Source organism: Macaca mulatta, chromosome 16 (genome assembly GCF_049350105.2).
Source record: "Macaca mulatta isolate MMU2019108-1 chromosome 16, T2T-MMU8v2.0, whole genome shotgun sequence".
Taxonomy (NCBI): Eukaryota; Metazoa; Chordata; class Mammalia; order Primates; family Cercopithecidae; genus Macaca; species Macaca mulatta.
Genome location: NC_133421.1, coordinates 86,393,587 through 86,421,115, shown reverse-complemented (window position 1 = coordinate 86,421,115; position 27,529 = coordinate 86,393,587). Strand labels below are relative to the sequence as shown.

At 45.6% G+C, this 27,529-nt stretch overlaps 1 protein-coding gene, 1 long non-coding RNA gene and 1 other non-coding gene across 8 annotated transcripts in view; 1 reads left to right on the top strand and 2 right to left on the bottom strand.

The window, feature by feature from the left end:
* Nucleotides 1–27,529, bottom strand: part of LOC100426884 (uncharacterized) — a 110,073-nt gene that overhangs the window by 1,131 nt on the left and 81,413 nt on the right. Inside the window, exons 6-8 of the long non-coding RNA XR_013407321.1 lie at nucleotides 18,284–18,385; nucleotides 6,119–6,231; nucleotides 349–929 (exon numbers count right to left, since the gene is read on the bottom strand). This is a non-coding gene — a long non-coding RNA (uncharacterized LOC100426884). The remainder of the gene's footprint in view (nucleotides 1–348; nucleotides 930–6,118; nucleotides 6,232–18,283; nucleotides 18,386–27,529) is intronic.
* ST6GALNAC1 (ST6 N-acetylgalactosaminide alpha-2,6-sialyltransferase 1) overlaps nucleotides 1–27,529 on the top strand; it is a 56,202-nt gene that overhangs the window by 9,118 nt on the left and 19,555 nt on the right. For 2 of the 6 annotated variants that reach the window (XM_077972967.1, XM_077972968.1), the window contains one exon: nucleotides 20,417–20,841. In XM_077972967.1, the coding sequence (XP_077829093.1) occupies nucleotides 20,711–20,841 (131 nt within the window). In that variant the 5' untranslated portion in view covers nucleotides 20,417–20,710. Of the gene's footprint in view, nucleotides 1–18,577; nucleotides 18,761–20,416; nucleotides 20,842–27,104; nucleotides 27,242–27,529 lie in introns of those variants that run through there. The other 4 variants (XM_015120448.3, XM_077972966.1, XM_077972970.1 and 1 more) reach the window with 4 other exon arrangements.
* On the bottom strand, nucleotides 4,770–4,872 carry LOC114673374 (U6 spliceosomal RNA). The gene has a single exon (XR_003724078.2). It is a non-coding gene; the product is annotated as a U6 spliceosomal RNA (small nuclear RNA).

The following is a 27,529-nucleotide window of genomic DNA, read 5'->3' as shown; positions in this document are numbered from 1 at the left end:
CCCCACACCCATGTACATTTCCTGGTCCTGATTCTCAATGACCATTTCTTGCATGGGAAAGAAATGGGACCTGAGGCCAGGCAAGGTAACTCACACCTGTAATCCCAGAACTTTGGGAGACTGAGGCGGGCAGATCACCTGAGGTCAGGAGTTTGAGACCAGCTTGGCCAACATGATGAAACCCTGTCTCTACTAAAAATACAAAAACTAGCCAGGCACAGTGGTGAGTACCTGTCATCCCAGTCACTCAGGAGGCTGAGGCAGGAGAATCACTTGAACCTGGGAGGTGGAGGCTGCAATGAACCGAGATCACACCACTGCACTCCAGCCTGGGCCATAGTGCAAGACTCCATCTCAAAAAAAAAAAAAAGGGACCTAAATCCTGATGATAGAGCTATTGATTGGGGTGAGATGCAAGTGGGGACTGGGGTTGCAACCAGCTGAGCATCCCGGGACTGCCTCTCCTCCAGCCCTGGAGACTCCTCATTCTGGGGAATGGCAGCTTCATGCTGGTCTCTGTGGATGAGTTTCTCAGATGCCTGGGTGACACCAAGGTAGAGCGGGGAACCTGCAGACCTCGTCCCCTGCATAGTTCTGGGTGTGGCTCATCCAGGATAACCCTCGAATTTCCTCGTACCCGTTTTTTTTATGACAGATTTTATTGCATTTTAGGGCTTGAGAGGTTTACTTGTTTTTTCTTATCTAATATTATTGATTTACTGTAACCACCAGCAGGGCAAACACAAAATTGGGGCATCCACATGCTGTCAAGGAGGTGTCAAAATATGTGATAAACATAGAGTAACCCAGCAAAACAACTCAGACTATAATTACACAGTGAACGCACCCTGCTGCAGAGGACTTGCTCTGTCCCAGGCGGTACGGGTGGCTGCTCATCCATGGAGACGATTGTTCTTGGCAGGTCCTTCCTGCGGGGATGGATGCAGGGCAGAGGGTTACTGACTCACAGAGAATGGCTGCACTCAGTGGCAAAATCCTCTCTCTGATTTTTGTGAATGTTCTCACAGAAGAAATTCCTAAGTGATCTGCAGTCTCAGGGCTAGATTCCTACCACTACGCAATTCCTGGGCCACAGCTCCCAAGGAAACAGGGAGTCTGCAGGAACAGGTCAATAACTTACTGTTGCACCTCTGGTTTCTGAGTGTTCCAAACAGAAGGGTAGCAGAAAGTGCTGCAGGGCTGTTCGGGAAGAGGGCCTCAGGACAGAACTGCCAGTGTCAGAGAAGAGGCGGACTGGGGACATCAAAGGAGAGGGGAAAATGTATCCAGACAGGAATCTAAGTGCAGTTGTTTTCTTGAGAAGTCTCACCTCACTGAGACCTCACCTGAACATGAAACCATTTTCTTTTTCTTTCTTTTTTTATTTTTGAGATGGGGTCTGGCTGTTGCCCAGGCTGGAGTGCAGTGGGGTGATCTTGACTCACTGCAACCTCTGCCTCCTGGGCTTAAGCCATCCTCCCATCTCAGCCTCCCGAGTACCTGTAGTAAGGCACACACCATCATGCCCGGCTAATTTTTGTATTTGTAGAGATGGGGTTTTGGCCGGGCATGGGGTCCCACCCCTGTAATCCCAGCACTTTGGGAGGCTGAGGTGGGCAGATCACTTCAGGTCAGGAGTTCAAGGTCAACCTGTCCAATGTGGTGAAATCCCATCTCTACTAAACATATAAAAATTAGCCAGGCATGATGGTGGGCACCTGTAATCTCAGCTACTCAGGAAACTGAGGCAGGAGAATCGCTGGAACCCAGGAGGTAGAGGTTGCAGTGAGCCAAGATCACGCTACTGTACTCCAGGCTAGGCGTCGGACTGAGACGCTGTCTCAAAAAAGAAAACAAAAAACAAGAGATGGTGTTTTGCCATGTTTCCCAAGCTTGTCTTGAACTCCTGTGCTCAAGCAATCTGCCTTCTTTGGCCTCTCAAAGTGCTGGGATTCCAGGCATGAGCCATGGTACCCAGCCCATTTTCTATTTTCTAATCACTGCTTCCAATCACTCTATGCCAACTCCCTTCAGTCCTTTAGCAATATCTTGGGCAGATTCATCACTTTAGCCTGGTAAAGCTCAGACCAGCCCTGTTTCAAGCCCCACTCACATATCTGGTTCACAGTGCTTCACCTCCTCTTCCCAGCACAAGCTGGGCACTCACACTGCTTGCTGGGAGAATGAGGAGATTGGGGAGTGGGCCTGGTCCAGTTCTGTGATACCTGCTGCCTCCTCTCTTTACAAGGCCTCGCTTCCTAACTGCCCTGGTGTAGAGAGCAGGAAATGGAAGTGGTCAGGACACGGAAGAAGGCAGCAGAGGTGTCTTAATGTAGCTGGCTATAGGTCCAAGGTGAGGAGGCCCCAGGTCCAGATGGACTTGGTTCCATCTATTACTGCTGGCCTCTGTAGATAGGGTGGGCTCTGCATAGATGGTATCCCCTCTTTAACAAAGCCCTGCTCAGAAAACCCAGCCTAGTCTTCCCTGGCCCCACCAGGAAATCTACTTTCCAATCTCCAGAGGGGGGTCCTATTATTTGTTGCAGAGGCCACCTGGACAGCATGTGAGCTCTGCCCTTCCTCTCAACTTTGTGCTTCTTCCTATGGAGACGTTGAGGCTTTTCTGCACCTTCCAAAGGTCATGGGAGATGGCCTGGGGGTGCCCCCTTCTTGTTCCTCAACTCAGACAAGGTTTTCAAACCCTGCCAGCATGGGCCGCGCTCATGGATAGGTAGACTGCCTTCAGCAATCACAGCACTGTCAATGCTTGATTCCATTTCTAAATCTGTTTCCCAGGCTGGTCTGGAACTCCTAAATCTGGGCCACAGGCATAAAAGAAGCTGCATGTAATTAGTTTGCTTCTTTCCATAGACCTGTTTGTTGAAATGGAGTATTCTTCTGGCAAATCATCACATAGAAAACGCGGTGGGTACAAAGGGCCCAGATGGAAAGCCTGAAGAAAAAAACAAACTCTTTTTTGGTCTGATTTGGGTAGAAATGATACTCCGAAGCAGAATATCAGTTGCAAAGAGATCATTATCCTCACTCCCTAAGTAAATATCCAGGGGACAGACATTCTTTTAATCTTGGACGATTTTCACAAGCTGTATACCTCTGGGGATATTGACAAAGACATTTTCTTTTTTTTTTTTTTTTTTTTTTTTTTTTTTGAGACGGAGTCTCGCTCTGTCGCCCAGGCTGGAGTGCAGTGGCCGGATCTCAGCTCACTGCAAGCTCCGCCTCCCGGGTTCACGCCATTCTCCTGCCTCAGCCTCCCCAGTAGCTGGGACTACAGGCGCCCGCCACCTCGCCCGGCTAGTTTTTTGTATTTTTTAGTAGAGACGGGGTTTCACCGTGTTAGCCAGGATGGTCTCGATCTCCTGACCTTGTGATCCGCCCGTCTCGGCCTCCCAAAGTGCTGGGATTACAGGCTTGAGCCACCGCGCCCGGCGACATTTTCAACAGAACAAAAATCAATGATAATTATAGTTTGTGGCCTTTGAAGCAAAATAAAATGAGACCTATCAAGACACACCAAATCATTTACACCCCTTTTAAAACCAGTAAGAAGGCTAGTATGTCCAGAACAATAGCAAACTAGGGGCCTCAAAACACGTTTTTGGTCAGGCACAGTGGCTCACGCCTGTAATCCCAGCACTTTGGGAGGCCGAGGTGGGCAGATCACCTGAGGTCAGGAGTTCAAGGCCAGCCTGGGCAACATGGTGAAACCCCGTCTCTACTAAAAATACAAAAATTAGCCAGGCATAGTGGCAGATGCCTATAGTCACAGCTGCTCGTGAGGCTGAGGCAGGAGAATCACTTGAACCCAGGAGGCGGAGTTTGCAGTGAGCCGAGATTGCGCCACTGTACTCCAGCCTGGGCAATAGAGTGAGACTCCATTTCAAAAAAAAAAAGAAAACAAATCTGGTTGTTTAAGAGTCTGGGACCTCCCCCTTCTCTCTCTCTCTTACTCCTGCTTTCTCCTTGTGATGCGCCTGTTTCCCTTCGCCTTATGCCATGACTGTAAGCCACCTGAGGGGCTCATCAGAAGCAGATGCTGGCACCAAGCTTCCTATACAGAATCCAGAACCATGAGCAAATTAAACCTTTTTTCTTTATACATTACCCAGCCTTTATAAATTTCTCATGGCTTACTTCCTCCTTTTACCTGGTCACTTCCTCAGAGAGGCCTTCCCTAACCACAGCTCTTACTCCATGCTTCATTTTTCTTATTTGTTTGTTTATTTATTGAGACAGAGTCCCCTTCTCTCGCCCAGGCTGGAGTGCAATGGTTTGATCATAGCTCACTGCAGCCTCCAACTCCTCAGCTCAAGCAATCCTCCTGCCTCAGCCTCCCCAGCAACAGGCATCACAGGCATGAGCCACCACACCCAACCCATTTTTAAAATTTTATGCACAGATAGGGTCTTACTATGTTGTCCAGGCTAGTCTCAAACTCCTGGACTCAAGCGATCTTTCTGCCTCCGCCTCCCAAAGTGCTGGGATTACAGTCATGAGCCTTGGTGCCCTGCCACACATTTTTCTTCAGAGCATGGATTATTATCTGTCTAATTGATTCTCCACTGTCTCTGTTCTAGGAGCTTACCTCAATGAAGGCAGGACTGCTATATTTTGTTCATCGCTATGTCCACAGCACCAATAGTGCCTGGTGTTGGAGAAATAATCATTAAAAATAAGTCTCCTGCTACTCCAGAAAACTGCTCCACAAAGGCGCCTTTAGCACACAGCTAGTATTATTGCTACTACCTTTTAATGTGGAGCGCTTCACAAATGTGCCTGTCATCCTTGCACAGGGGTCATGCTAATTTTCTCTGTGTGGTTCCAATTTTAGTATATCTGCTGCCAAAGCAGGCACAGCACAGGTTATTAATATTGCAGGCTAAGTACAATGTGGCCATTAATTTTCAACCCTTCCTCTCTGGGGACTGGTGGCCAGGGTAGAGTTTTCCTGCTAGAATCTCATCCTCTGCCTTTCGCGTGCTGATGCCCCGTGTTACTCCGTGAGCCTCACTGGCCAGGTAGGGAACACTGGATAGGGAACCTTCCAGTACCTGAGCTGGCCAAGTGCCCCTCCTCTGTGTCTCTACTGGCCCCGTGTGTTTTCTGTCACTCATTGATAACAACAGTTTACAGTACTTACCCCAGGAGTTAGTATATAGTAAACTCTTAGGAAATGTGAACTGAATTAATTCACAAGCAAAACCTTTGAGTTCGTGTCACATTTCTTTTAGATTGCACCCATTACCACAATACTGGGCTGTGGTGTAGGCCTCCCTTGCTATCAAACTCATTCTTCTAAAAGGAGAGTACATGGGAAGGTGGAAGGACTTCCCATGTCCCAGGAAATGGTTGGCTATAATCTTAGAAAATGAACTAGGGCCCGGGCATGGTGGCTCACGCCCGTAATCCCAGCACTTTGGGAGGCCAAGGTGGGCAGATCACCTGAGGTCAGGAGTTTGAGACCAGCCTGGCCAACATGGGAAACCACTTCTCTACTGAAAATACAAAAATTGGCTGGGCGTGGTGGCGCACGCCTGTAATCCCAGCTGTTTGGGAGGCTGAGACAGGAGAATTGCTTGAACTCGAGAGGCAATGGTTGCAGTGAGCCAAGATGGCACCACTGCACTCCAGCATGGGCAACAGAGCGAGACTTCCATCTCAAAAAAAAGAAAATGAGGCCAAGCGTGGTGGCTCATGCCTGTAATCCCAGCACTTTGGGAGGCCGAGGTGGGCGGATCACCTGAGGTTAGGAGTTCAAGACCAGCCTGGCCAACATGGTGAAATCCCATCTCTATTAAAAATACGAAAATTAGCCAGGCATGGTGGCGCATGCCTATAGTCCCAACTACTTGGGAGGCTGAGGCAGAAGAATCGCTTGAACCCGGAAAGTGGAGGTTGCAGTGAGGCGAAATCGCGCCACCGCACTCCAGCTTGGGCAACAGAACAAGACTCCGCCTCAAAAAAAAAAGAAAATGAACTAGGGTTCTTTGGTCATTATTAGAGCCTTAGGAGAACAAGAAATATGGCAATTGTATTCAGAGACCAAAGAAATGTTGTCAAACAAGTCTATTAGGGCCTGTCTGAGTTTTTCAGCTACCTGAAAGACCAGCTGCTGCAGCCCAAAGGGACTTAAATCAGCCGCCCAGCCCAGGTTCAGTCTTCCAAGTCAGCCACACCCGAGGATCACGACCATCCAGGAGGTAGAACGGTCTGTAAGGAGGAAATACCAGAAAGCTCACTTAATATTGAATCCTTGCCTAGGGCACCTTAATTATCTACTCCTTTATTAAACAACAGAGTTGCAAATTAACATCTTTTCTGTTTTTACCAGTTGGCATTATTTTTGCCTTTGTGTTACTATGCAAATATTTTAAGAAATAGATATGCCTGTTGAGCCTGTTACAAGGACAAATATTGCAGTTTTAGGAGCCAGGGGCATTGTTAGAATTGTTAGAAACAAGAAAAAAGAAAACACTGGCCGAAGAGGAGTGTAAAACTCTTTCACCTTTATACTTGCACAAGAAGAGTGCCATTCCTGGACTTCGCACTTTAGAAAACCCCAAATCACAGATGTACAAATGGAAAATTACTAAAGAACAACAGGAACCTGGCCGGGCGCGGTGGCTCATGCCTGTAATCCCAGCACTCTGGGAGGCCCAGGCGGGCGGATCACGAGGTCAGGAGATCAAGACGATCCTGGCAAACATGGTGAAACCCTGTCTCTACTAAAAATGCAAAACATTAGCCGGGCGTGGTGGCGGGTGCCTGTAGTCTCAGCTAGTCGGAAGGCTGAGGCAGAAGAATGGCGTGAACCCGGGAGACAGAGCTTGCAGTGAGCCAAGATCGAGCCACTGCACTCCAGCCTGGATGAAAGAGCAAGACTCTGTCTCAGAAAAATAAAAAATGAACAGCAGGCACTTACGTTGCTTGGATCTGGTGAACGGTGATAGTGCGGCACAATCTAGAGCCTTCGACACAGGCATTTGTGACTCACACTGTTCAGGCCCCAGAGAAAGGCTTCTCCACATCACTTGCCCTATGTCTTCAGAATCAAAGGTGACAGTGTCTGGCTGCTATCTAGATTTGTGGGTTCTTCGGAGGCAAGCACTGACTCAAGATGTGGGAAGAATGTGAGCAGCACAGGTGCTTGGTAATAAAAAGAACTAATTAATAAGCTTGTCAATTCCTACTTTCAGAGAGCAGAAATACAAATGATTTTTGTATAACAAAACACATTTCCCTACTCTTTTTTTTGAGACAGAGTCTCGCTCTATTGTCCAGGCTGAAGTACAATGGCATGATCTCAGCTCACTGCAACATCTGCCACCTGGGTTCAAGCAGTTCTCCTGCCTCAGCCTCCCAAGTAGCTGGGATTACAGGCGTGCACCACCACACCCAGCTAATTTCATATTTTTAGTAGAGATGGTGTTTCACCATGTTGGCCAGGCTGGTCTTGAACTCTTGACCTCAGGTGATCTGCCCACCATGGCCCCCCAAAGTGCTGGGATTACAGGCGTGAGCCACCGCGACCAGCCACATTTTCCCACTTGTATTGATTGTCCAATTCCTGATCCTGGAAGTACTCCCAAATCAGTGCAATATTTGTCACAGTTCTAAAGAATATTTGTGGCTACACGTGGTAGCTCACACCTGTAATCCCAGCACTTTGGGATGCCAAGGCACGAGGACTGCTTGAGCCGAGGAGCTCCAGACGAGCCCGGGAAACAGACTGAGACTCTGTCTCTACAAAATTTAAAAAATTAAATTAAACTAAATTTTGCAATAGTAAAAACCTCATATCACTTCTAGGTTTGGATAAATTGGATCTAGATGTAATGTGTGAAATGTGATGCCATTTCTTTATGTTGGCAACTAGATGGACATTGAACACTAAAATTGTGGACAGTTTCTTTTTGCATAAAAATATTTTTACAGGCTATACCTTGTTTTATTGCATTTCACTGTATTTTGCAGATAGTGCTGTTTTACAAGCTGAAGGTTTACAGCAACCCTCCATCAAGTAAGTCTATCGGCCTCATGTTTTCAACAGCAAGTGCTCTACTTCATGTCTGTGTCACATTTTGGTAATTCTTGCCATATTTCAAACTTTTTCTTTCTTTTTTCTTTTTTTCTTTTCTTCTTTTTTTTTTTTTAGACAGAGTCTCGCTCTGTCGCCCAGGCTGCAATGCAGTGACGTGATCTCGGCTCACTGCAACCTCTACCTCCTGGGTTCAAAGGATTCCTCAGCCTCAGCCTCCCGAGTAAATGGAACTACAGGTGCATGCCACCACGCCTGACTAATTTTTGTATTTTTAGTAAAGACAGGGTTTCACCATGTTGGCCAGGCTGGTCTCGAACTCCTGACCTCAAGTGATCTGCCCGCCTCGGCCTCCCAAAGTGTTAGGATTACAGGCATGAACCACTGCACCCGGCCACCAAACTTTTTCTTTTTCTTTTTCTTTTCTTTTCTTTTTTTTTTTTTTTTGAGATGGAGTCTTACTCTATCGCCCAGGCTGGAGTGCAGTGGTGCCATCTTGGCTCACTACAACCTCTGCCTCCCTGGTTCAAGTGATTTTCCTGCCTCAGCCTCCCAAGTAGCTGGGATTACAGGCACGTGGCCCCACGCCTGGCTAATTTTTTGTATTTTTAGTACAGATGGGGTTTCACCATCTTGGCCAGGTTGGTTTTGAACACCTGACCTCGTCATCCACCTGCCTCGGCCTCCTAAAGTGTTGGGATTACAGGCATGAACCACCGTGCCCGACCCAAACTTTTTCATTATTATTATATTTGTTATGGTAATCTATGATCAGTAATCTTTGATGTTCCTATTGTAATTCTAGGGGGCACCAGGAACCATGCCCAGTAAGACGGCAAAACTTAATAAATATTGTAGTCTGACTGCTCAAGTGAAAGGAAGAATCATGCGTCTCTTGCTTTCAGTCAAAAGCTAGAAATGATTAAATTAGAAATGAAGAAGGCATGTAGAAACCTGAAACAGGCTAATAGCTAGGCCTCTTGCACCAATTAGCCAAGCTGTTAATTCAAAGGAAAAATTTTTGAAGGAAATTAGAAGTGCCACTCCATGGAACACATAAACGATAAGAAAGTGAAACATGGCTGGGCACGGCAGCTTGGCTGGGCACAGTGGCTCACACCTGTAATCCCAGTACTTTGGGAGGCCAAGGTGGTGGGCAGGTCACTTGAGGTCAGGAGTTCGAGACTAGCCTAGACAACATGGCAAAACTCCATCTCTACTAAAAATACAAAAAAAATTTAGCTGGGTATGGTGGTGCACACCTATAATCCCAGCTACTCTGGAGGCTGATGCACAAGAATCGCCTGAACTGAAGTGGAGGTTTCAGTGAGCCAAGATTGTGCCACTGCACTCCAGCCTGGGCAATAGAGCAAGAATCTATTTAAAAAAAAAAAAAGAAAGAAAGAAAGAAAGTGAAACAGTCTTATAGCTGTTACAAAGAAAGTTTAGTGGTCTGGATAGAAGATCCAGCCAGCTACAATATTCCCTGAAGCCATAGCCTATTCTGGAGCAAGGCTGGAACTCTCTTCAGTTCCATGAAGGCTAAGAGAGGTGAGGAAGCTGCAGAAAGAAGTTAGAAGCTAGCAGAGGTTGGTTCATAAAGATTACGGAAAGAAGCCATCTCCATAAATGAAAATGCAAGGTAAAACAGCAAGTTTGGCTGTAGAACCTGTAGCATGTTATCCAGATCTAGCTAAGATCATTGATGAAGGTGGCTACAGTAAATAACAGATTTTCAATTTAGAAGAAACAGCCTTACATTGGAAGATGCCATCCAGGACTTTTCTAGCTAGAAAGGAGTTAATGCCTGGTTTCAAAGCTTCAAAGTACAGGCTGACTTGTTAGGGGCTAATGCAGTTGGTGACTTTTAAGTTGAAGTCACTGCTTATTTACCATTCCAAAAATCCTGTGGCTCATAAGAATCATGCTAAAGCTACTCTGCCTGTGCTCTGGAAGTGGAATGACAAAGCCTGCATGACAGCACATCTCATTTAGAGAATGATTTACTGAATATATATATATAGAAGGAGTCTCACTCTGTCGCCCATGCTGGATCTTGGCTTACTGCAACCTCCACTTCCCGAATTCAAGTGACTCTCCTGCCTCAGACTCCCAGGTAGCTGGGATTACAGGCGCATGCCACCATGCCTGGCTAATTTTTTGTATTTTTAGTAGAGATGGGTTTCACCGTGTTAGCCAGGATTGTCTTGATCACCTGACCTTGTGATCTGCCCACCTCAGCCTCCCAAAGTGCTGGGATTACAGGCGTGAGTCACCGCACCCAGCCAGATTTACTGAATATTTTAAGCCCACTGTTGAGACCTACTGCTAAGAAGAAGAGACTCTTTTGAAAATATTACTGCTCATTGACAATGTACATGGTCACCCAAGAGCTCTGATGTAGATATACAAGAAAATTAATGTTTTCATGCCTGTTAACACAACGTTCATTCTGCAGCCCATGGAATAAGGAGTAATATTAACTTTCAAGTCTTCTTATTCAAGCAATATATTTTGTAAGGATATAGCTGCCATAGATAGTGATTTGTCTGATGGATCTAGGCAAAGTAAGTTGAAAACCTTCTAGAAAGGATTCATCATTTTAGAGTCCCTGAAGAACATTCATGATTTGTGGCTAGAGGTCAAAATATCAACATTAACAGGAGTTTGGAAGAAGTTGGTTCCAACCTTGGTGGATGACTTTGAGGGACTTAAGACTTCAGTAGAAGAAGTCACCGCAGATGTGGTATAAACAGCAAGAGAAGCAGAATTAGAGGTGGAACCTGAAGATGTGGCTGAGTTGCTGCAATCTCATGATCAAACTTCTATGGATAAGAAGTTGCTGCTTATGCATGCACCAAGAGGGTTTCTTGAGGTGGAATCTACTCCTGGTGAAGATCCTGTGAACACTGTTGAAATGAAAACAGCCCCCGCTGGCTGCTCTGAAAAGCCATGTTTGCATTGTTCCTCGTCTGACTCCTTGGTTCCTCCTCCACCACGGACTCCAGCAGCTTTATTGCCAGAGTCCTGGAATTCTTGCTTTCTTTTTAATCCCCTGCACTGGATCACCGGCGTGCCCCACCATGTCAGATGCAGCCATAGACACCAACTCCAAGATCACCACCAAGGACTTAAAGGAGAAGAAGAAAGTTGTGGAGGAGGTGGAAATGGAAGAGATGCCTCTGCTAACGGGAACGCTAATGAGGAAAATTGGGAGCAGGAGGCTGACAATGAGGTAGATGAAGAAGAAGAAAGTGATGGTGAGGAAGAGGATGGAGATGAAGACGAGGAAGCTGAGTTTGCTACAGGCAAGTGGGCAGCTGAAGATGATGAGGATGATGATGTCAATAGCAAGAAGCAGAAGACTGATGAGGACGACTAGACAGCAAAAAAGGAAACATTAAACTAAAAAAAAAAAAATGGCTGCGACCTAGTCATCCTCCACTTCCCATCTCAGAATCCAAATGTAGTCACCTTCAAGTAGAGAGACCGCCTGCAGACGACACGCGCTCTCTACCACCCAACCCAAACCATGAGAATTTGCAACAGGGGAGGAAAAAAGAACCAAAACTTCCAAGGCCCTGCTTTTTTTCTTCAAAGTACTTTAAATGCAGCCATAAAAAAGAATGAGTTCATGACCTTTGCAGGGACATGGATGAAGCTGGAAGTCATCATTCTTAGCAAACTAACACAGGAATAGAAAACCAAACACCGCACGTTCTCACTCACAAGTGGGAGTTGAACAATGAGAACACATGGACACAAGGAGGGGAACATCACACACCGGGGCCTTTCGGGGTGGGGATGGGGGGTGGGGGAGGGGGAGGGAGAGCATTAGGACAAATACCTAATGCATGCAGGGCTTAAAACCTACATGACAGGTTGATGCGTGCAGCAAAGCACCATGGCACACGTATACCTATGTAACAAACCTGCACGTTCTGCACATGTATCCCAGAACTTAAAGTAAAATTTAAAAAATTTTTTAAATTTAAAAATCTTGTTATAGGAATATTACCATGATTATTAGTATAAATTCACCTCCATAAAAAATACTTAAAAAGGAAATTTGTATTTTTTACTTACATTTTATATTTTTGTACATATTGTTAGGGTCAGCCGTTTTTTGTGAGATAGTTTCTCTCCTTGTCCCCCAGGCTGGAGTGCAGTGGCATGGTCTCAGCTCACTGCAACCTCTGCCTCCCAGGTTCAAGCAATCCTCCTACCTCAGCCTCCCAAGCAGCTGGGTTTACAGGCGTAAGCTACAGCACCTGGCCTAGGGTCACCCATTTTTTTTCTTTTTTTTTTGAGACGTGATCTTAGATAACCAAACCAACCTTTGGAGCGTTCTCTGTCCTACTTCTGACTTTACTTATGGCGTGACCATGTTCATTATAATTTCAAAGGAGCAAAAAAACTTGAAAAAAAAAAAAAGACAATAGAAAAACAATCTTACTCTGAGCATTCCGGTAACTTGTTTGTGTATGTACTTAGTTTGTATGAGATGGTTAAAAAGGCTAAAGATAAAAAATTTCTTTTTTTTTTTTCCTTTCTTGTCTATAAAGTTGCCGCGTTTGTTTGTGTGTGTGTGTGTGTGTGTGTGTGTGTGTGTGTGTGTGTTTTGGTCTGTTTGATATACGTGTGAAACAATGTTGTCCAACAATAAACAGGAATTTTATTTTGCTGAGTTGTTCTTAAAAAAGAAAAGAAATGAAAACAAAGAATAAGTAATATTACATAAACTTAGTCCATAAAGCGGCAGCAGGGTTCGATAGGATTTACTTCAATTTTTTTTTTTTTTTTTTTTTGAGACGGAGTCTCGCTCTGTCCCCCAGGCTGGAGTGCAGTGGCCGGATCTCAGCTCACTGCAAGCTCCGCCTCCCGGGTTCACGCCATTCTCCTGCTTCAACCTCCGGAGTAGCTGGGACTACAGGCGCCCGCCACCTCGCCCGGCTAGTTTTTTGTATTTTTAGTAAAGACGGGGTTTCACCATGTTAGCCAGGATGGTCTCGATCTCCTGACCTTGTGATCCGCCCGTCTCGGCCTCCCAAAGTGCTGGGATTACAGGCTTAAGCCACCGCGCCCGGCCGATTTACTTCAATTTTGAAAGAATTTCTACTATGGATGGGCAAAATGGCATCAAACATCACGTTACAGAGAAAACTTTCAATCTGTGCAGCAAGTTTTACTGTTGTCTTATTTTATTTTATTTTATTTTTTTGAGACGGAGTCTCATTCTGTCACCCAGGCTGGAGCGCAGTGGTGCGATCTCAGCTCACTGCCATCTCTGCCTCCTGGGTTCAAGCAATTCCCCTGCCTCAGCCTCCAGAGTAGCTGGGATTACAGGCGCCCGCCACCACGCCAGGCTACTTTTTGTATTTTTAGTAGAGTGGGGTTTCACCATGTTGGCCAGGCTGGTCTCAAACTCCTGACCTCAAGTGATCCGCCTGCCTTGGCTTCTCAAAGTGCTGGGATTACAGGTGTGAGCCACCATACCCGGCTATAAAGTGTTTTTATTTTTTTATTTATTTATTTTTGAGATGGAGTCTGGCTCTGTACCCCAGGCTGGAGTGCGGTGGTGCGATCTCGGCTCACTGCAAGCTCCGCCTCCCGCGTTCGCACCATTCTCCTGCCTCAGCCTCCCGAGTAGCTGGGACTACAGGCACCCGCCACCATGCCGGGCTAATTTTTTGTATTTTTAGTAGAGACGGGGTTTCACTGTGTTAGCCAGGATGGTCTCAGTCTTCTGACCTCGTGATCCACCCGCCTCGGCCTCCCAAAGTGCTGGGATTACAGGCATGAGCCACTGCGCCCGGCCTGTAAAATGTTTTTAAATTAACACATGTACATTGGTATTTTAGACATAATGCTATTGCACACAAAAGAAAACATTATAGTGGCTGGGAACGGTGGCTCACGCCTGTTTCCAGCACTTTGGGAGGCTGAAGCGAGTGGATCACCTGAGGTCAGGAGTTCGAGAAAGGCCTGGCCAACATGGCAAAACCCTGTCTCTACTGAAAATACAAAAAGTAGCCGGGCATGGTGATGGACACCTGTAATCCCAGCTACTCGGGAGGCTTTGGCAGGAGAATCACTTGAACCCAGGAGGCGGAGGTTGTAGTGAGCTGAGACTGTGCCACTGCACTTCAGCCTGGGCAACAGAAGTGAAATTCAGTCAAAAAGAAAGGAGAGAAAGAGAGAAAGACAGAGAGAGAGAGAGAGAGGAAAGAAAAAGAAAGAAAGAAAGGAAGGAAGGAAGGAAGGAAGGAAAAGAAAGGGAAGCAGAGAGGGAGGGAGGGAGGAAGGAAGGAAGGAAAAAAGAAAGAAGGAAAGGAAGGAGAAGGGAGGGAGGAAGGAACTAAGGAAGGAAGGAAAGGGAAAAGAAAAGAAAGGAAAGGAAAGGAAAAGAAAGAAGGGAGGGAGGAAGGGAGGGAAGGAAGGAAGGAAGGAAGGAAGGCCGGCTGAAAACATTACAGTGTAAACATAGCTTGTATAAAAAAATTTCTGTTACTCACTTTGCTGCAATTGCAGTGGTCTAGAATCAAACCCACAATATCTCCAAGGTATGCTTTTAAAATATTTAATTACATTTTCAAAATCAAATTTAAAATTTCGGTTTTATTTAAGCAACTTTGACTTAAAATTTGATATGTAACTTTTATATGCTAAAACATATGTGTGGGGACAAAAGCGACTTTATTTTAAATGCTAATCTGCCTACCTACCCTGAGTCAGAGAATGCCTTCCAAATGTCTAGTTGATGTATTACTCTTTAGGTAGGAACACCTATTCATCTTAACTTTCACTTTTCCTTCAAGACAATCCGAGATGCTGTTGCAGACATCATAGGTATAGTGATACTCATAGCCACCTACACATTCCTTCCAGAGCACATATACTTTTCCCCAAGACAGAAGCCCTAGATTTCAGGGGTTGCAGTGTAGAGATCTACATGTCTGTGGCCCCCCCAAGACCATGCTTTTCTGTCTGTAAATTTACCCAGTAAGACATCCTATGCTGAAAAACGATTTGTCTGCCTCCTCCTCTGGTTGATTGACTCCTTTCAATCAACCAGGTTGCTTTGTAGATATGGCCCTTTCATGGAACAATAGGCCACGTGGCCTTCTTTTATGCTCATATCATTCCACCACAAGAGTTATGGGTAGACCATCTGAGACAGCTATGTGAGGAACTCAGCAGTCCTTTCCCTATAGAAGAGCCATTTAATTGGTGAAAATTATTTGTTTGTTTGTTTGTTTGAGACAGGGTCTGGCTCTGTCACCTAGGCTGGAGTGCAGTGGTACCATCTCAGCTCACTGCAGACTTGATCTCCCAGGTTCAAGTGACCCTTCCACCTCAGTCCCCCAAGTAGCTGGGACTACAGGTATGCACCACCATGCCCAGCTAATTTTTGTACTTCTTATAGAGACAGGGTTTCACCATGTTGCCCGGGCTGGTCTCCAACTCCTGGGCTCAAGTGATCCTCCCACATCAGCCTCCCAAAGTGCTGGGATTACAGGTGTGGGCCACTGCACCTGACCTAATTGGTGAAAATTATTTAAATAATTAAAATAAAATTATGTTGTCCTAAGGACATACCGCAAATGAAGAAATATTTATTCAAGAAAATCTCCTGAATCCCAGTAAGAATAAAGAGTCTGTGGCACCTGAGTCACATCCCCCTCCTATCTTCTTCCTAAGCAGGTGTGGCTTCCCAAGAAGATGGGGGGCTCCCTCTGCCTCCACTCCAGGCTACAGTTTCACTCTAAGAAGGGCATGCCACTGGTGTCTCTCATCTCTCCCAGCTCTGTGCTGCAAAAACTGTATTCCATGCAGGTGTGGCCAAGAGGGCTGGGGCTCCCTTTCCCGACCCAGAGCCCACTTGTAGGGTGGAAACTGTACCAGACACAGTGGTTAAGAAACTCAGCAGAAGGCCGGGTGCAGTGACTCACACCTGTAATCCCAGCACTTTGGGAGGCCGAGGTGGGTGGATCATGAGGTCAAGAGACTGAGATCATCCTGGCCAACATGTGAAACCCTGTCTCTACTGAAAATACAAAAATTAGCTGGGTGTGGTGGCACACGCCTGAAGTCCCAGCTACTCAGGAGGCTGAGGCAGGAGAATCATTTGAACGCGGGAGGCAGAGGTTGCAGTGAGCCAAGATCGCGCTACTGCAGTCCAGCTTGGTGACAGAGAGAGACTCCATTTCAAAAAAAAAAGAGAAAAGAAAGAAACTCAGCAGAAACATCAGAAATTGTACACTCTGCACACAAACCAGGAAATAGGCTTCATAGAATTAGTTCAGAATTAAATAAACAAATGCCCAAACAACAGTTCCACCAAGCCCCAATGTAGTGGGGAATTCAGCATCTAGAGTTGCTACAATATATTATCTAAAATGTCTGGTTTTCAACAAAAACTTATGACATGCAAAGAAACTGTGACAAATACACAGGAAAAAAAGTCAGGCAATAAAAAGTGCTTTTGAAGGGACCTAAATGTTGGACACATTGGAAAAAGACTTCAAAGCAGCTATTATAAATATGTTTTAAAAATCGAAGTAGACCAGGCATAGTGGTTCACGCCCGTAATCTCAGTGCTTCAGGAGTTCTAGGCAGGAGGATTGCTTAAGGCCAGGAGTTCAAGACCAGCCTGGGCAACACAGTGAAAACCTGTTTCTACAAAATATATATATATATATATATTTTTTTTTTTTAAATAAATTAGCCTGTAGCCCTAACTACTAGGGAGGTTGGGGAGAAAGGATCACGTGAGGCCAGGAGTTCAAGGTTGTAGTGACCTACCATTGCACCACCGCACTTCAGCCTGAGTGACAGAGCAAGACCTTGTCTCCAAAAAAAAAAAAAAAAAAAAGTTTTTAATGTAAACCATGTTTAAAGAATTAAAGAAAGCCATGGTAATAATGACTCATGAAGAATGTTAACTAAAAAGATATAAAAAAAATTCTTAAGTAAATGGAAATTCTAAAGTTGAAAAATAATCAAAATGAAAAATTCACTAGAGGGGATCTGTAGCAGATTTGAGTTGGCAGAAGGAAGAATCAGCCAACATAAAGACAGATTAACAGAGATGAAGAACACTAAGAAAAATAATAAGTAAAAATGAACCAAGCCTCAGAGAAATGTAGAATACTGTTAAGCACACCAACATACTCATCCTAGGAAAGAATGCTCAAGAGGCAGAGATAGAGAGAAAAAAATATTCAGACAAATAATACCTGAAAAATTCTGAAATTTGTTGAAAAACACTAATACGTAGATCCAAGAAACTCTAAGTGAATAAATGCAAGGAGACCCATACAGACACATCGCAGTCAAAATATTGAAAGCCAGAGATAGAGAAAAATCTTGAAAACAGCAAAAGAAAAACAATCTAAATTACTTTGTGCTCATGCACTTCTCTTTTGAATTGGTTATTATATCTGCCTGGTTCTCTCATGAGTAGAATCAAATCTTTTTTTGTTTTGTTTTGTTTTTTGAGACGGAGTCTCGCTCTGTCGCCCAGGCTGGAGTGCAGTGGCGCAATCTCGGCTCACTGCAAGCTCCGCCTCCTGGGTTTACGCCATTCTCCTGCCTCAGCCTCCTGAGTAGCTGGGACTACAGGCGCCCGCCACCGCGCCCGGCTAATTTTTTGTATTTTTAGTAGAGACGGGGTTTCACCGTGGTCTCGATCTCCTGACCTTGTGATCCGCCTGCCTCGGCCTCCCAAAGTGCTGGGATTACAGGCGTGAGCCACCGCGCCCGGCCGAATCAAATCTTTAGCACATTTTTATGTCCTATGTCTATCTGAGTAATGATTTTACCTTTTACAGAAAAATTATCTTTTAATAAGTCTTATCTGCATGTAAGTTCTCACATGTCCCATCAGCTGATATATACTAAAGTTCAAAGACTAAAGTTCAAGGCTTTAGTTTAAAAAGGAGAAAAAGTTTTTGCCATTGAGCTTAAGAGAATAAAATAAAATAATAAAATAATAAAAAGGAGAGAAAAGTAGATCTTACCAAACACAAAATTGTGATGATGTTTAAAAAATAATTGGCGGCTGGGCATGGCGGCTCATACACGTGACTCACACGAAGTGCTCCCAGCACTTTGGGAGGCTGAAGTGGGGTCGCTTGAGACCAGGACCAGACTGCACAACATAACAAGACCTCCCCGCCCAATCTCTACAAAAAAAATGTTGCCAGGTGTGATGGCACGTACCTGTAATCCCAGCTACTTTTGAGGGAGGCTGCCACAGGAGGATCTTGTGAGCTCAGGAGTTCAAGGCTTCAGTGAACTATGATTGCACCACTGCACTCCAGCCTGGGTGACAGAAAGAGGCCTTGTTTCGAAAAACAAAAACAAAACAAATGGAAAGTCAATTTATCCTAAAACATACACTTCTCTGGATCCCACATTCTGCCCAGGCACATGCTACAGCAGCAGTGGGCTGGAACCTGAGAACCAGGAAACTAGGACTCTGGATTATCCTGCCACACCAGCTGGCCTCAAAGTCTTCAAGTTCAACCTGCCTCTAATGTGGTGAGAGGGACAGATTGTCCACAGTAGCTCAGCTTGCACCCAGGAGCTCAAGTGGATCTCCACGCCCTGCGGAAGGCAGCGAGCACCGAGAGCCAGTGCCTTCTTCAGAACATGGGGTGCGATGAAACAGATACTGTGTTTAGTCACACCAGTGCTGTGAGTAAGAAAATGCCTTTTCACTGTGCACTTATTTGCATAGCGTTGCAAGCAGGCACCAAGATACAGGAATATAATTGTACATGTCAAGTGCATACGGGAACCTAGGATAAGGGGCCAGTTAGGACAAAGAGTTATGACTTGTACGGATCAATTCAGAAAATGTTTATAGAGTTAATGTACGAGTGTCTGTAGGTTAGGCACAGTGAGAGAGAAAGAGAGAGGCTGAGTCAGTACTAACAGAGATGTTTCTCCTTGCTACCGGCCCATGCCTTGGAACAGAGCTGTGAGTTGCAGTGTATGGTAGGGGATAAAGGAAGCCATCAGTCGTCTGTATTACTCTCAGCTGCTCAGACGTATGTTCCTGCCGTTTTCGTCCTCCCTGAGGATGGTGGTTTAATCATTTATTGGTGCATGCCATGGGTGAAGGCCAAGAGCCTTGTGTACAGAACTGAAAACTGTACATTAGGAGAAACGCCCACTGCCAGGTGTGAACAACAAGCCCAGACCCCAAAACCTTTCCCACAGTTCAACACGCTGGACAATATTTTTATAAAATGACTAACCCACAGTACTTTACGGAGGGCTGCTTCTCTGAATTTTTTAAGTTTTCTACAAATGGTCTTGATGTTTTTCCTCTGAGGTGTACTTTTTTTTCCCAAGAATTATGTGGGTTTTGTTTTGCATTGCTTTGATCAACGTAGAGTGAATGATTTCTCGTAGGTGCTACTAAGCAGTGGGTAAGAATACAATCGGCCGGGCACAGTGGCTCACACCTGTAATCCTAGCACTTTGGGAGGCCGAGGTGGGTGGATCACGAGGTCAGGAGATTGAGACCATCCTGGCCAGCATGGTCTGGATGTGAAACCCCATCTCTACTAAAAGTACAAAAATTAACCACGCGTGGTGGTGGGTGCCTGTAGTCCCAGCTATTCGGGAGGCTGAGGCAGGAGAATCACTTGAGGCCGGGAGGCGGAGGTTGCAGTGAACCAAGATTGTACCAGTGCACTCCAGCCTGGTGACAGAGTGAGATTCTGTCTCAAAAAAAAAAAAAAAGAAAAGAAAAGAAAAATGCAATCACGGCCGGGCGTGGTGGCTGATGCCGGTAATCCCAGCTTTTTGTGAGGCTGAGGTGGGAGGATCACTTAAGTCCAGGAGTTTGAGACCAGCCTGGGCAACATACTGAGACCTATCTCTATTTCTTAAAAAAAGAATGCAACCTCCAGGTCAGTTGGGTCTGGACCCCAAGCCAGTGGCTCGCCGTGTGATCTTGGGCTGGCAGTTTGTTCTTGGAGGCCGTTTCCTCCTCTGTGAAATGGAGATGATGACGGCACCCAGCCCCTAGAGTGGCTGTGAGGGTTTCATGAGTGCCTGTGAAGACTCACCAGTGCCCGGCTCAGAGCGAGCCCTCAACGTGCTGGTCATTGTTGTAATGGTCATGATTTCAGATGAGAAACAGGGAAGGTTGAGCTAAAGTGTTGAACATGTGTGTTGGGTGCCTACCACAAACAAAGCATTGTCCATGGCGGCCTCAAGGTGTCTTCATGATAATCCCACAAGGAAGATAACTGCTTTTTCCATTTATATGGAGGCAGATGGGTTAAGTAACCTGACCAAGATGAGATCGCATATAATGTGGTTATTTTTCTCATAAAGCTTGACTTTCAGATATTGGCTTCAGAGACAAAGAAAAGGAAGGTGAACGTGTTTGAACATAAGGAGTTTCCCTTCCTTCAAGCCACGCCAGCCTATAAGCCTTTATAAAGCAGTGAAGGCGGTTCCTCCCTTCCCTGGCAGAGACTGATAAACTCAGCACTTGCCGGAGTGGCTCATTGTTAAGACAAAGAGTGTGCACTTTCCGGCCAGGAAACCTGAGCGGTGAGACTCCCAGCTGCCTACATCAAGGCCCCAGGACATGCAGAACCTTCCTCTAGAACCCGACCCACCGCCATGAGGTCCTGCCTGTGGAGATGCAGGCACCTGAGCCAAGGCATCCAGTGGTCCTTGCTCCTGGCTCTCCTGGTCTTCTTTCTCTTCGCCTTGCCCTCCTTTATTAAGGAGCCTCAAACAAAGCCTTCCAGGTAAGATTCTCATCCTTTCCACTCCTCTTATTTCATTCATTTGAGGAAACAGAAAAATGATAGCCCAGGGAGGACAGGGAAAGTCTGAGCCACCTGTGTGTCCACACGGGAGTGTCAGGGGTCAGGAATGTTCTCAAGAACCACTGGGAAGAAAGACTAATGGGAAGACTTGCAGGGAACAGAAGGGGTGGCAGTGGGGAACTAAGACGCCATAGGATGAACATGTCCAGATACCATGGGACCCGTACAGGAGTTTGAGAACTGATGGGTTAGGTCTGCAGAGTGCAGACAGAAGACATGACTGCTTTCCCCTCTGGGACTGTGAGTAATGGCAGCAGCATTGGGTTAGTTCTTACATGCCATTCTCTATGTCCTGAAGTGAAAGAGCCATCCTGTGTTCCACTTGTTTCAGACCCGGACTCACCCTTAGTTTGTGGGTAAAATGGAGGGCCTCCCTCTTAGGGAGGCAGTTTCAATTGTGGACACCAAGTTAATCTTTCAAAAAAACCTTCTAGACCATTTTTCTTAGAAAATACACACATCTCCAGCAGTAAGAGGCCCTTTTCTTTTCTTTTCTTTTCTTCTCTTTTGTTTTTGAGACAGAGTCTCACTGTGTTGCCCAGGCTGGAATGCAGTGGCGTGATCTCGGCTCACTGCAACCTCCACCCCCCAGGTTCAAGCCTCAGCTTCCTGAGTAGCTGGGACTACAGGCGCATACCACCAGGCCTGGCTAAGTTTTTGTATTTTTAGTAGAGACAGGGTTTCACCATGTTGGCCAGGCTGGTCTTGAACTCCTGACCTCAAGTGATCTACCCACCTCGGCCTCTCAAAGCACTGGGATGACAGGCGTGAGCCACTGTGCCCAGCCAATAATTTCATTTTACTGTTCTTAAACGTTGAAAGTAATGCAGGTTCTCGTAGAGTTAAAAAATATATATACAGAAAGGTGAAGCAGGAAGTGAGTCTCCCTATTATACCTCCACTTCTGTCCGCTCTTCAAGGTGAGCACTCTTAACACTTGAAGGTACACGGAATTCTATTATTATGCAGCTAACACTGCTACAGTATTTACTATGTGCCATCCCCTATTCTAAATGCTTGATGTACGTTAACTCACTAATTCTCATTGTTAAGAGGACACTGAGACACACAGAACTGAAGTGATTCTTCCAAGATCACCCTGCTAGTATGTGGCAGGGCCAAGATTCAAAACCAGGCATTCTGGTGCCATACCCTGTGCTCATTACCTTTATGCTATACAAGCCAGATAGATAGATAGATAGATAGATAGATAGATAGGTAGATAGATAGATAGATAGGTAGATAGGCAGATAGATGGACAGATAGATGGATAGATGGATAGATAGATATCTACATATAGCATATAGATATACATACTATATATGCTATATATTGATATACTATATGTCAATATGTAGCATGAGACATATATGTATATATAGATATTGTATAGAGAGAGATCGATATATACACACATATATATCACATATATATCATATAGATTTACAGATATATGCACAAGAACGTTATATATATATCTCATATATATGTATATATACATATATATGTATCTCATGCTATATATTGTCCCACAGGTTGACCTTGTAAGTCACACTATATCATGGACATCTTTCCATGTCGGGACATACAAGTCTACTCTCTTCTTTGAACAGTTGCTTAGCATTCCACAGGATAGGTACCGTTTACTTAACCAACCCCTATCAAGTTTCTCACATACCTTTGAGCACTTGCGTAAGTGATTTCTGGGTAGATTTCTCGAAGTGGAATTGCCAAGACAATGGATATGTTTACATGAAATGTCAATGGACACCACTGAATCGTTCTCTCAGAATGCTACACCAACAGGTGTGAGTTCACTTTACCTCCCAGGACCACACTGGCTTTCATTAAGGTTTTGAAGGTTTAATCATCTGATAGGTGAAAGTGTTTCTCTTTTTAATTTGCATTTCTCAGATCACTGATGAATTTGAGGATCTTAACTTTATTAGTCATTTGTATTTTTCCATGAATGACCTGTTCATATCTTTTCTTCTTTTTTTTTAAGTTATTTATCTTTTTCATATTTGTAGGAGCTTTTTGTGTATTAGGGATGTTAACCTTTTTTTAATCATATATGTTACAATACTTCGAAATGCAGTGGGATAATTTAGGAATCAGAGAGACCGAGGGGTTGAGGAGGATTTATTATTATTATTTAGGTGCACTGGCTCAGATTAACATCCAAAAAAAACTGAGCCCCAAACAAAGAGTCAGGTACCTTTTTTTTTTTTTTTTTTTTTTTTTTTTTTTTTTTTTTTTGAGACAGAGTCTCACTGTGTCACCCAGGCTGGAGTGCAGTGGCCGGATCTCAGCTCACTGCAAGCTCTGCCTCCCGGGTTTTTACGCCATTCTCCTGCCTCAGCCTCCCGAGTAGCCGGGACTACAGGCGCCCGCCACCTCGCCCGGCTAGTTTTTTGTATTTTTTAGTAGAGACGGGGTTTCACCGTGTTAGCCAGGATGGTCTCGATCTCCTGACCTCGTGATCCGCCCGTCTCAGCCTCCCAAAGTGCTGGGATTACGGGCTTGAGCCACCGCGCCCGGCCAGGTTACCTTTTAAGCATTTTTTGGGGCTGGGGGAGATCTGTGCAGGGGGAAGCGTATTACAGAAGCAAGAAACAAAGTCAATTGAGACATGCATTACATCATTTCTTACTTTTCAAGGAGAAATATGTTTTACGACTTGAGTTTATTTGTCTAGTGACCTTGCAGCTGCACAGCTAGAGAAACAGGGTCTTTGCCATGCCTGGGAAAGGAGAGATAAGGCTCACTAGCCACAGTCAGAAAAACAGGCAGTTAATTTTTAGAGAATTCCGCCTCTTTTTCTTTCTTAGGGGGAATTGGGGGTTTTTTTTACATACATCTGAGTTTTTGCTTACACATTCTTTAATTTCTTTTAATTCCTGTTTCAAAATATCTTGTTCAGCCTGACATTTGTTCAGTTGTATTTCATTGTTTGTGATGTCGTATGTCACACAGAAGTCTCTCTTTTCCTTTATGGTCAGTGGACTTCGTGCAATTTTTAGGAAGGTCATTCCCACCCCTAACATTATATACATTTCCTTTTACACTTTCTACTGATATTTCTGTACTTTTGTTCTTTAAGCTTAATAGGAATCCATCAGAAATTTACTTTTGTGGCCGGGCGCGGTGGCTCAAGCCTGTAATCCCAGCACTTTGGGAGGCCGAGACGGGCGGATCACGAGGTCAGGAGATCGAGACCATCCTGGCTAACATGGTGAAACCCCGTCTCTACTAAAAAATACAAAAAACTAGCCGGGCGAAGTGGCGGGCGCCTGTGGTCCCAGCTACTCGGGAGGCTGAGGCAGGAGAATGGCGTGCGGGAGGTGGAGCTTGCAGTGAGCTGAGATCCGGCCACTGCACTCCAGCCTGGGCGACAGAGCCAGACTCAGTCTCAAACAAAAAAAAAAAAAAGAAATTTACTTTTGTGTATGATGTGAATATAGGTTTGTATTTGTTGGAACTCTTGATTGCAACTGACAAAAACCCAAGACAAGCTAGCTTAGATAAGATGACAGGGGAGGAGAGAAGCTCAGAGGGTTAGAGTCCTTCTGGGGCGACGTTTTGGGGTGGGAGTGGGCTGCCCGAGAGTCACTCATAGTGACCGGGCCTGGCCTTTCCAGCAGATACCACATGCCCTGGAGTCGAGGGGCAAATGTTAAGTAGAGTGGCGTCTGGTTCTGGTCTAGAGATTTCTGAAGGCAGGAAGTTGTTGGAACTGTCCACAATGTAATGTACCTGGGAAGAGACAGAACCACCCTGCCCCTCCCTCCCAGGTCTTCGCAGCCCAGAAGGCAGTGGAAGGGAAGTTCAGCGCTTCCTGGTGGGAGGGCAGAGGCCACAGTCCTCACCTGCCCAGTTACCTGCTGGAGCAGTAATGGGACACTCACTCCAGAACAGTGTTGGGGACACTAAATGCCGCAGGGGGCAGTGGGAGACGTGATCCTAGAAAGGACCCTCCTGCGGGGATTCTCAGTGTAAAGGAGAACCCCTCCCCAGAGAAACCACATTTACTAATGTGCAGAGACCACCAAGTGCGCAGGGGCCCCCAACATCAGACAGAAGCTGAAGGAACCTCAGGGCAGGCAGGGACCCCCAGCCCCACCCTCCAAGACAGGCGCTCACTTAAGTAACCATACAGGAGGAGTTACAACTTGAAAAAAGAGGGGGAGTTTTCTTTTACTGCCCCCCTCTCTCCAGCTCCCCCAATCTCCCCCTCATCTCATCCCCCATGTCTCCTACCCCCACTCTCCACCTCCAGCAGCCAAGGTCTGAGCTCTGGCCTGGCTGGCTTGGTGGAATAAAAGAGTTTAGAGCCAGGTAGAGCAGCTAGTGTGTGTGTGTGTGTTTATCATGTAATTACATGAATTTGTGAGATTACATGAATTATGTAATTTCTTTTATTTATTTATTTTTCAAGATGGAGTCTGACTCTGTCGCCCAGGCTGGAGTGCAGTGGTGCGATCTTGGCTTATTGCAACCTCACCTCCTTGTTCAAGCGATTAGCCTCCAGAGTATCTGGAATTACAGACGCACACCACCATGCCCGGCTAATTATTGTATTTTTAGTGGAGACGGGGTTTCGCCATATTGGCCAGGCTGGTCCTGAATTCCTGGCCTCAAGCGATCTACCTGCCTCAGCCTCCCAAAGTGGTGGGATCACAGGCATGAGTGACTGAGCCCGGCCAGCATTGTCTTACTGTCTGTGTTTCCTCAGTGCTTTGAACAGGGCCTGGACCCAGTGAAGGTGCTTTATAAAATGCTTGTTGATGAAAGAATGAATTTGTCACCTTAAAAAACATGCCACAACGTTTAAACTTTATGGCTCTCAAAAACTTTAGAGTAAGGGAGTTAACTTGAGTAAATTCATGCTTTACGTAGAGTACTCTGTCAATAGATTACAGGATGGATGATCGGGGGAACGTGGTTTTAGAGGGGATAGTTCAGAGGCCATTGCAATGGTTTAGGATAGCATTAATAAGACCGTGAGCAAGGACAGTGTGAATAGGAAGAAAGGACTGAGAAGAAGTCAGATCAGCTGGACTTGGCAACAAATAGGATGGTGGGAGGAGTGTAGCAGAAGAACTTCAAGACAATTCTATGAGGTCGGGCACAGTGGCTCACGCCTGTAATCCCAGCACTTTGGGAGGCCGAGGCGAGCGGATCACCTGAGGTCAGGAGTTCGAGACCAGCCTGACCAACATGGTGAAACCCTGTCTCTCCTAAAAAATACAAAAATTAGCCAGGCATGGTCCGGTGCCTGTAATTCCAGCTACTTGGGAGACTGAGGCAGGGAGAATTGCCTGAATCCGGGAGGCGGAGCTTGCTGTGAGCCAAGAGCGTGCCATGGTACTCCAGCCTGGGCAGCAAGAGTGAAACTCTATCTCAAAAAAATAATAGTAATAATTAATAAATAAATAAAAACACAAAAATTAGCCAGGCGTGGTGGCGGTTGCCTGTAATCCCAGCTACTCAGGAGGCTATTATCGCTTTTATCACAGAGAATCGCTTGAACTCGGGAGGCAAAGGTTGCAGTGAGCTAAGATTGCTCCACTGCAGTGCAGCCTGGGTGACACAGCAAGACTCTGTCTCAAAAAAATAAAAATAAAAAAGCCAATTCTGTGATTTCAAACCCATCGGGCTCTCTCTCATATCATCTTAGACACACCCACGTGCATCATGTGTTCACTGATGTGTAGATGTCATCTAAGACTATGTCTCTGCTTGGCTTCCGTCATCCAGTGTAAATGTTTTGGAAGACCTGTGCTTGTTTTAGCTTTGGAGATGGTAATTAAGAGTGAGCTGTAAAAACAGACCTGCGGGTTCTGTTTGTCAGTTTCTTGCTGTCACTTTATTTTCTCCAGTCTGGCCAGCATGGCAAAAATTCCATCTTTACCAAAAATATGAAAATTAGCCGGGCACGGTGGCGCGTACATGGAATCCCAGGTACTCAGGGGGTTGAGGCAGGAGAATCGCTTGAACCTCGGTTTCCAGTGAGCCGAGATCATGCCACTGCACTCTAGCCTGGACAACAGAGTGAGGCTCTGTGTCCAAAAAGAAAAGAAAAGAACTTTATTTTCTATCACCTCCTGATTGCTGATTCTGAACTCCCATCCACCAAGCTTCAGGAAAACTTAATCTCAGTTGTTCCTGCTCCTCTGCAGGATGGTATTAAGGGCTCTAGTTCAGCTGATGCCGTGCCAAGGCATGAGAGTGGGTTGCTGACTCTTAGCTATTGAGTCGCTGCTGAAACAGTCATTGTTCCTGCTGCTTGGCTCTTTCAGGTCCACCTGGCTTATATGTGAGAGACTTTTCTTTTTTTTTTCTTTTTTTGAAACGGAGTCTCGCTCTGTCGTCCAGGCTGGAGTGCAGTGGTGCGATCTCGGCTCAGTGTGAGACTTTTCTGACACTGTCTGTGGTCCTCTCTTCCTAGGCTCAGGATTCATTTTTTTTTCAGGGGTCTTGTTAGACCCTTGGAACACTGCCAGGAAGCAGGGTCCTCCGACCTTGGTACCCACAGATCCTTCCTTCTCTCATTCCTGCCACCCAGCAGAGTAAATCTTTCCAGGGAAAGGACAATGGTAGGAGG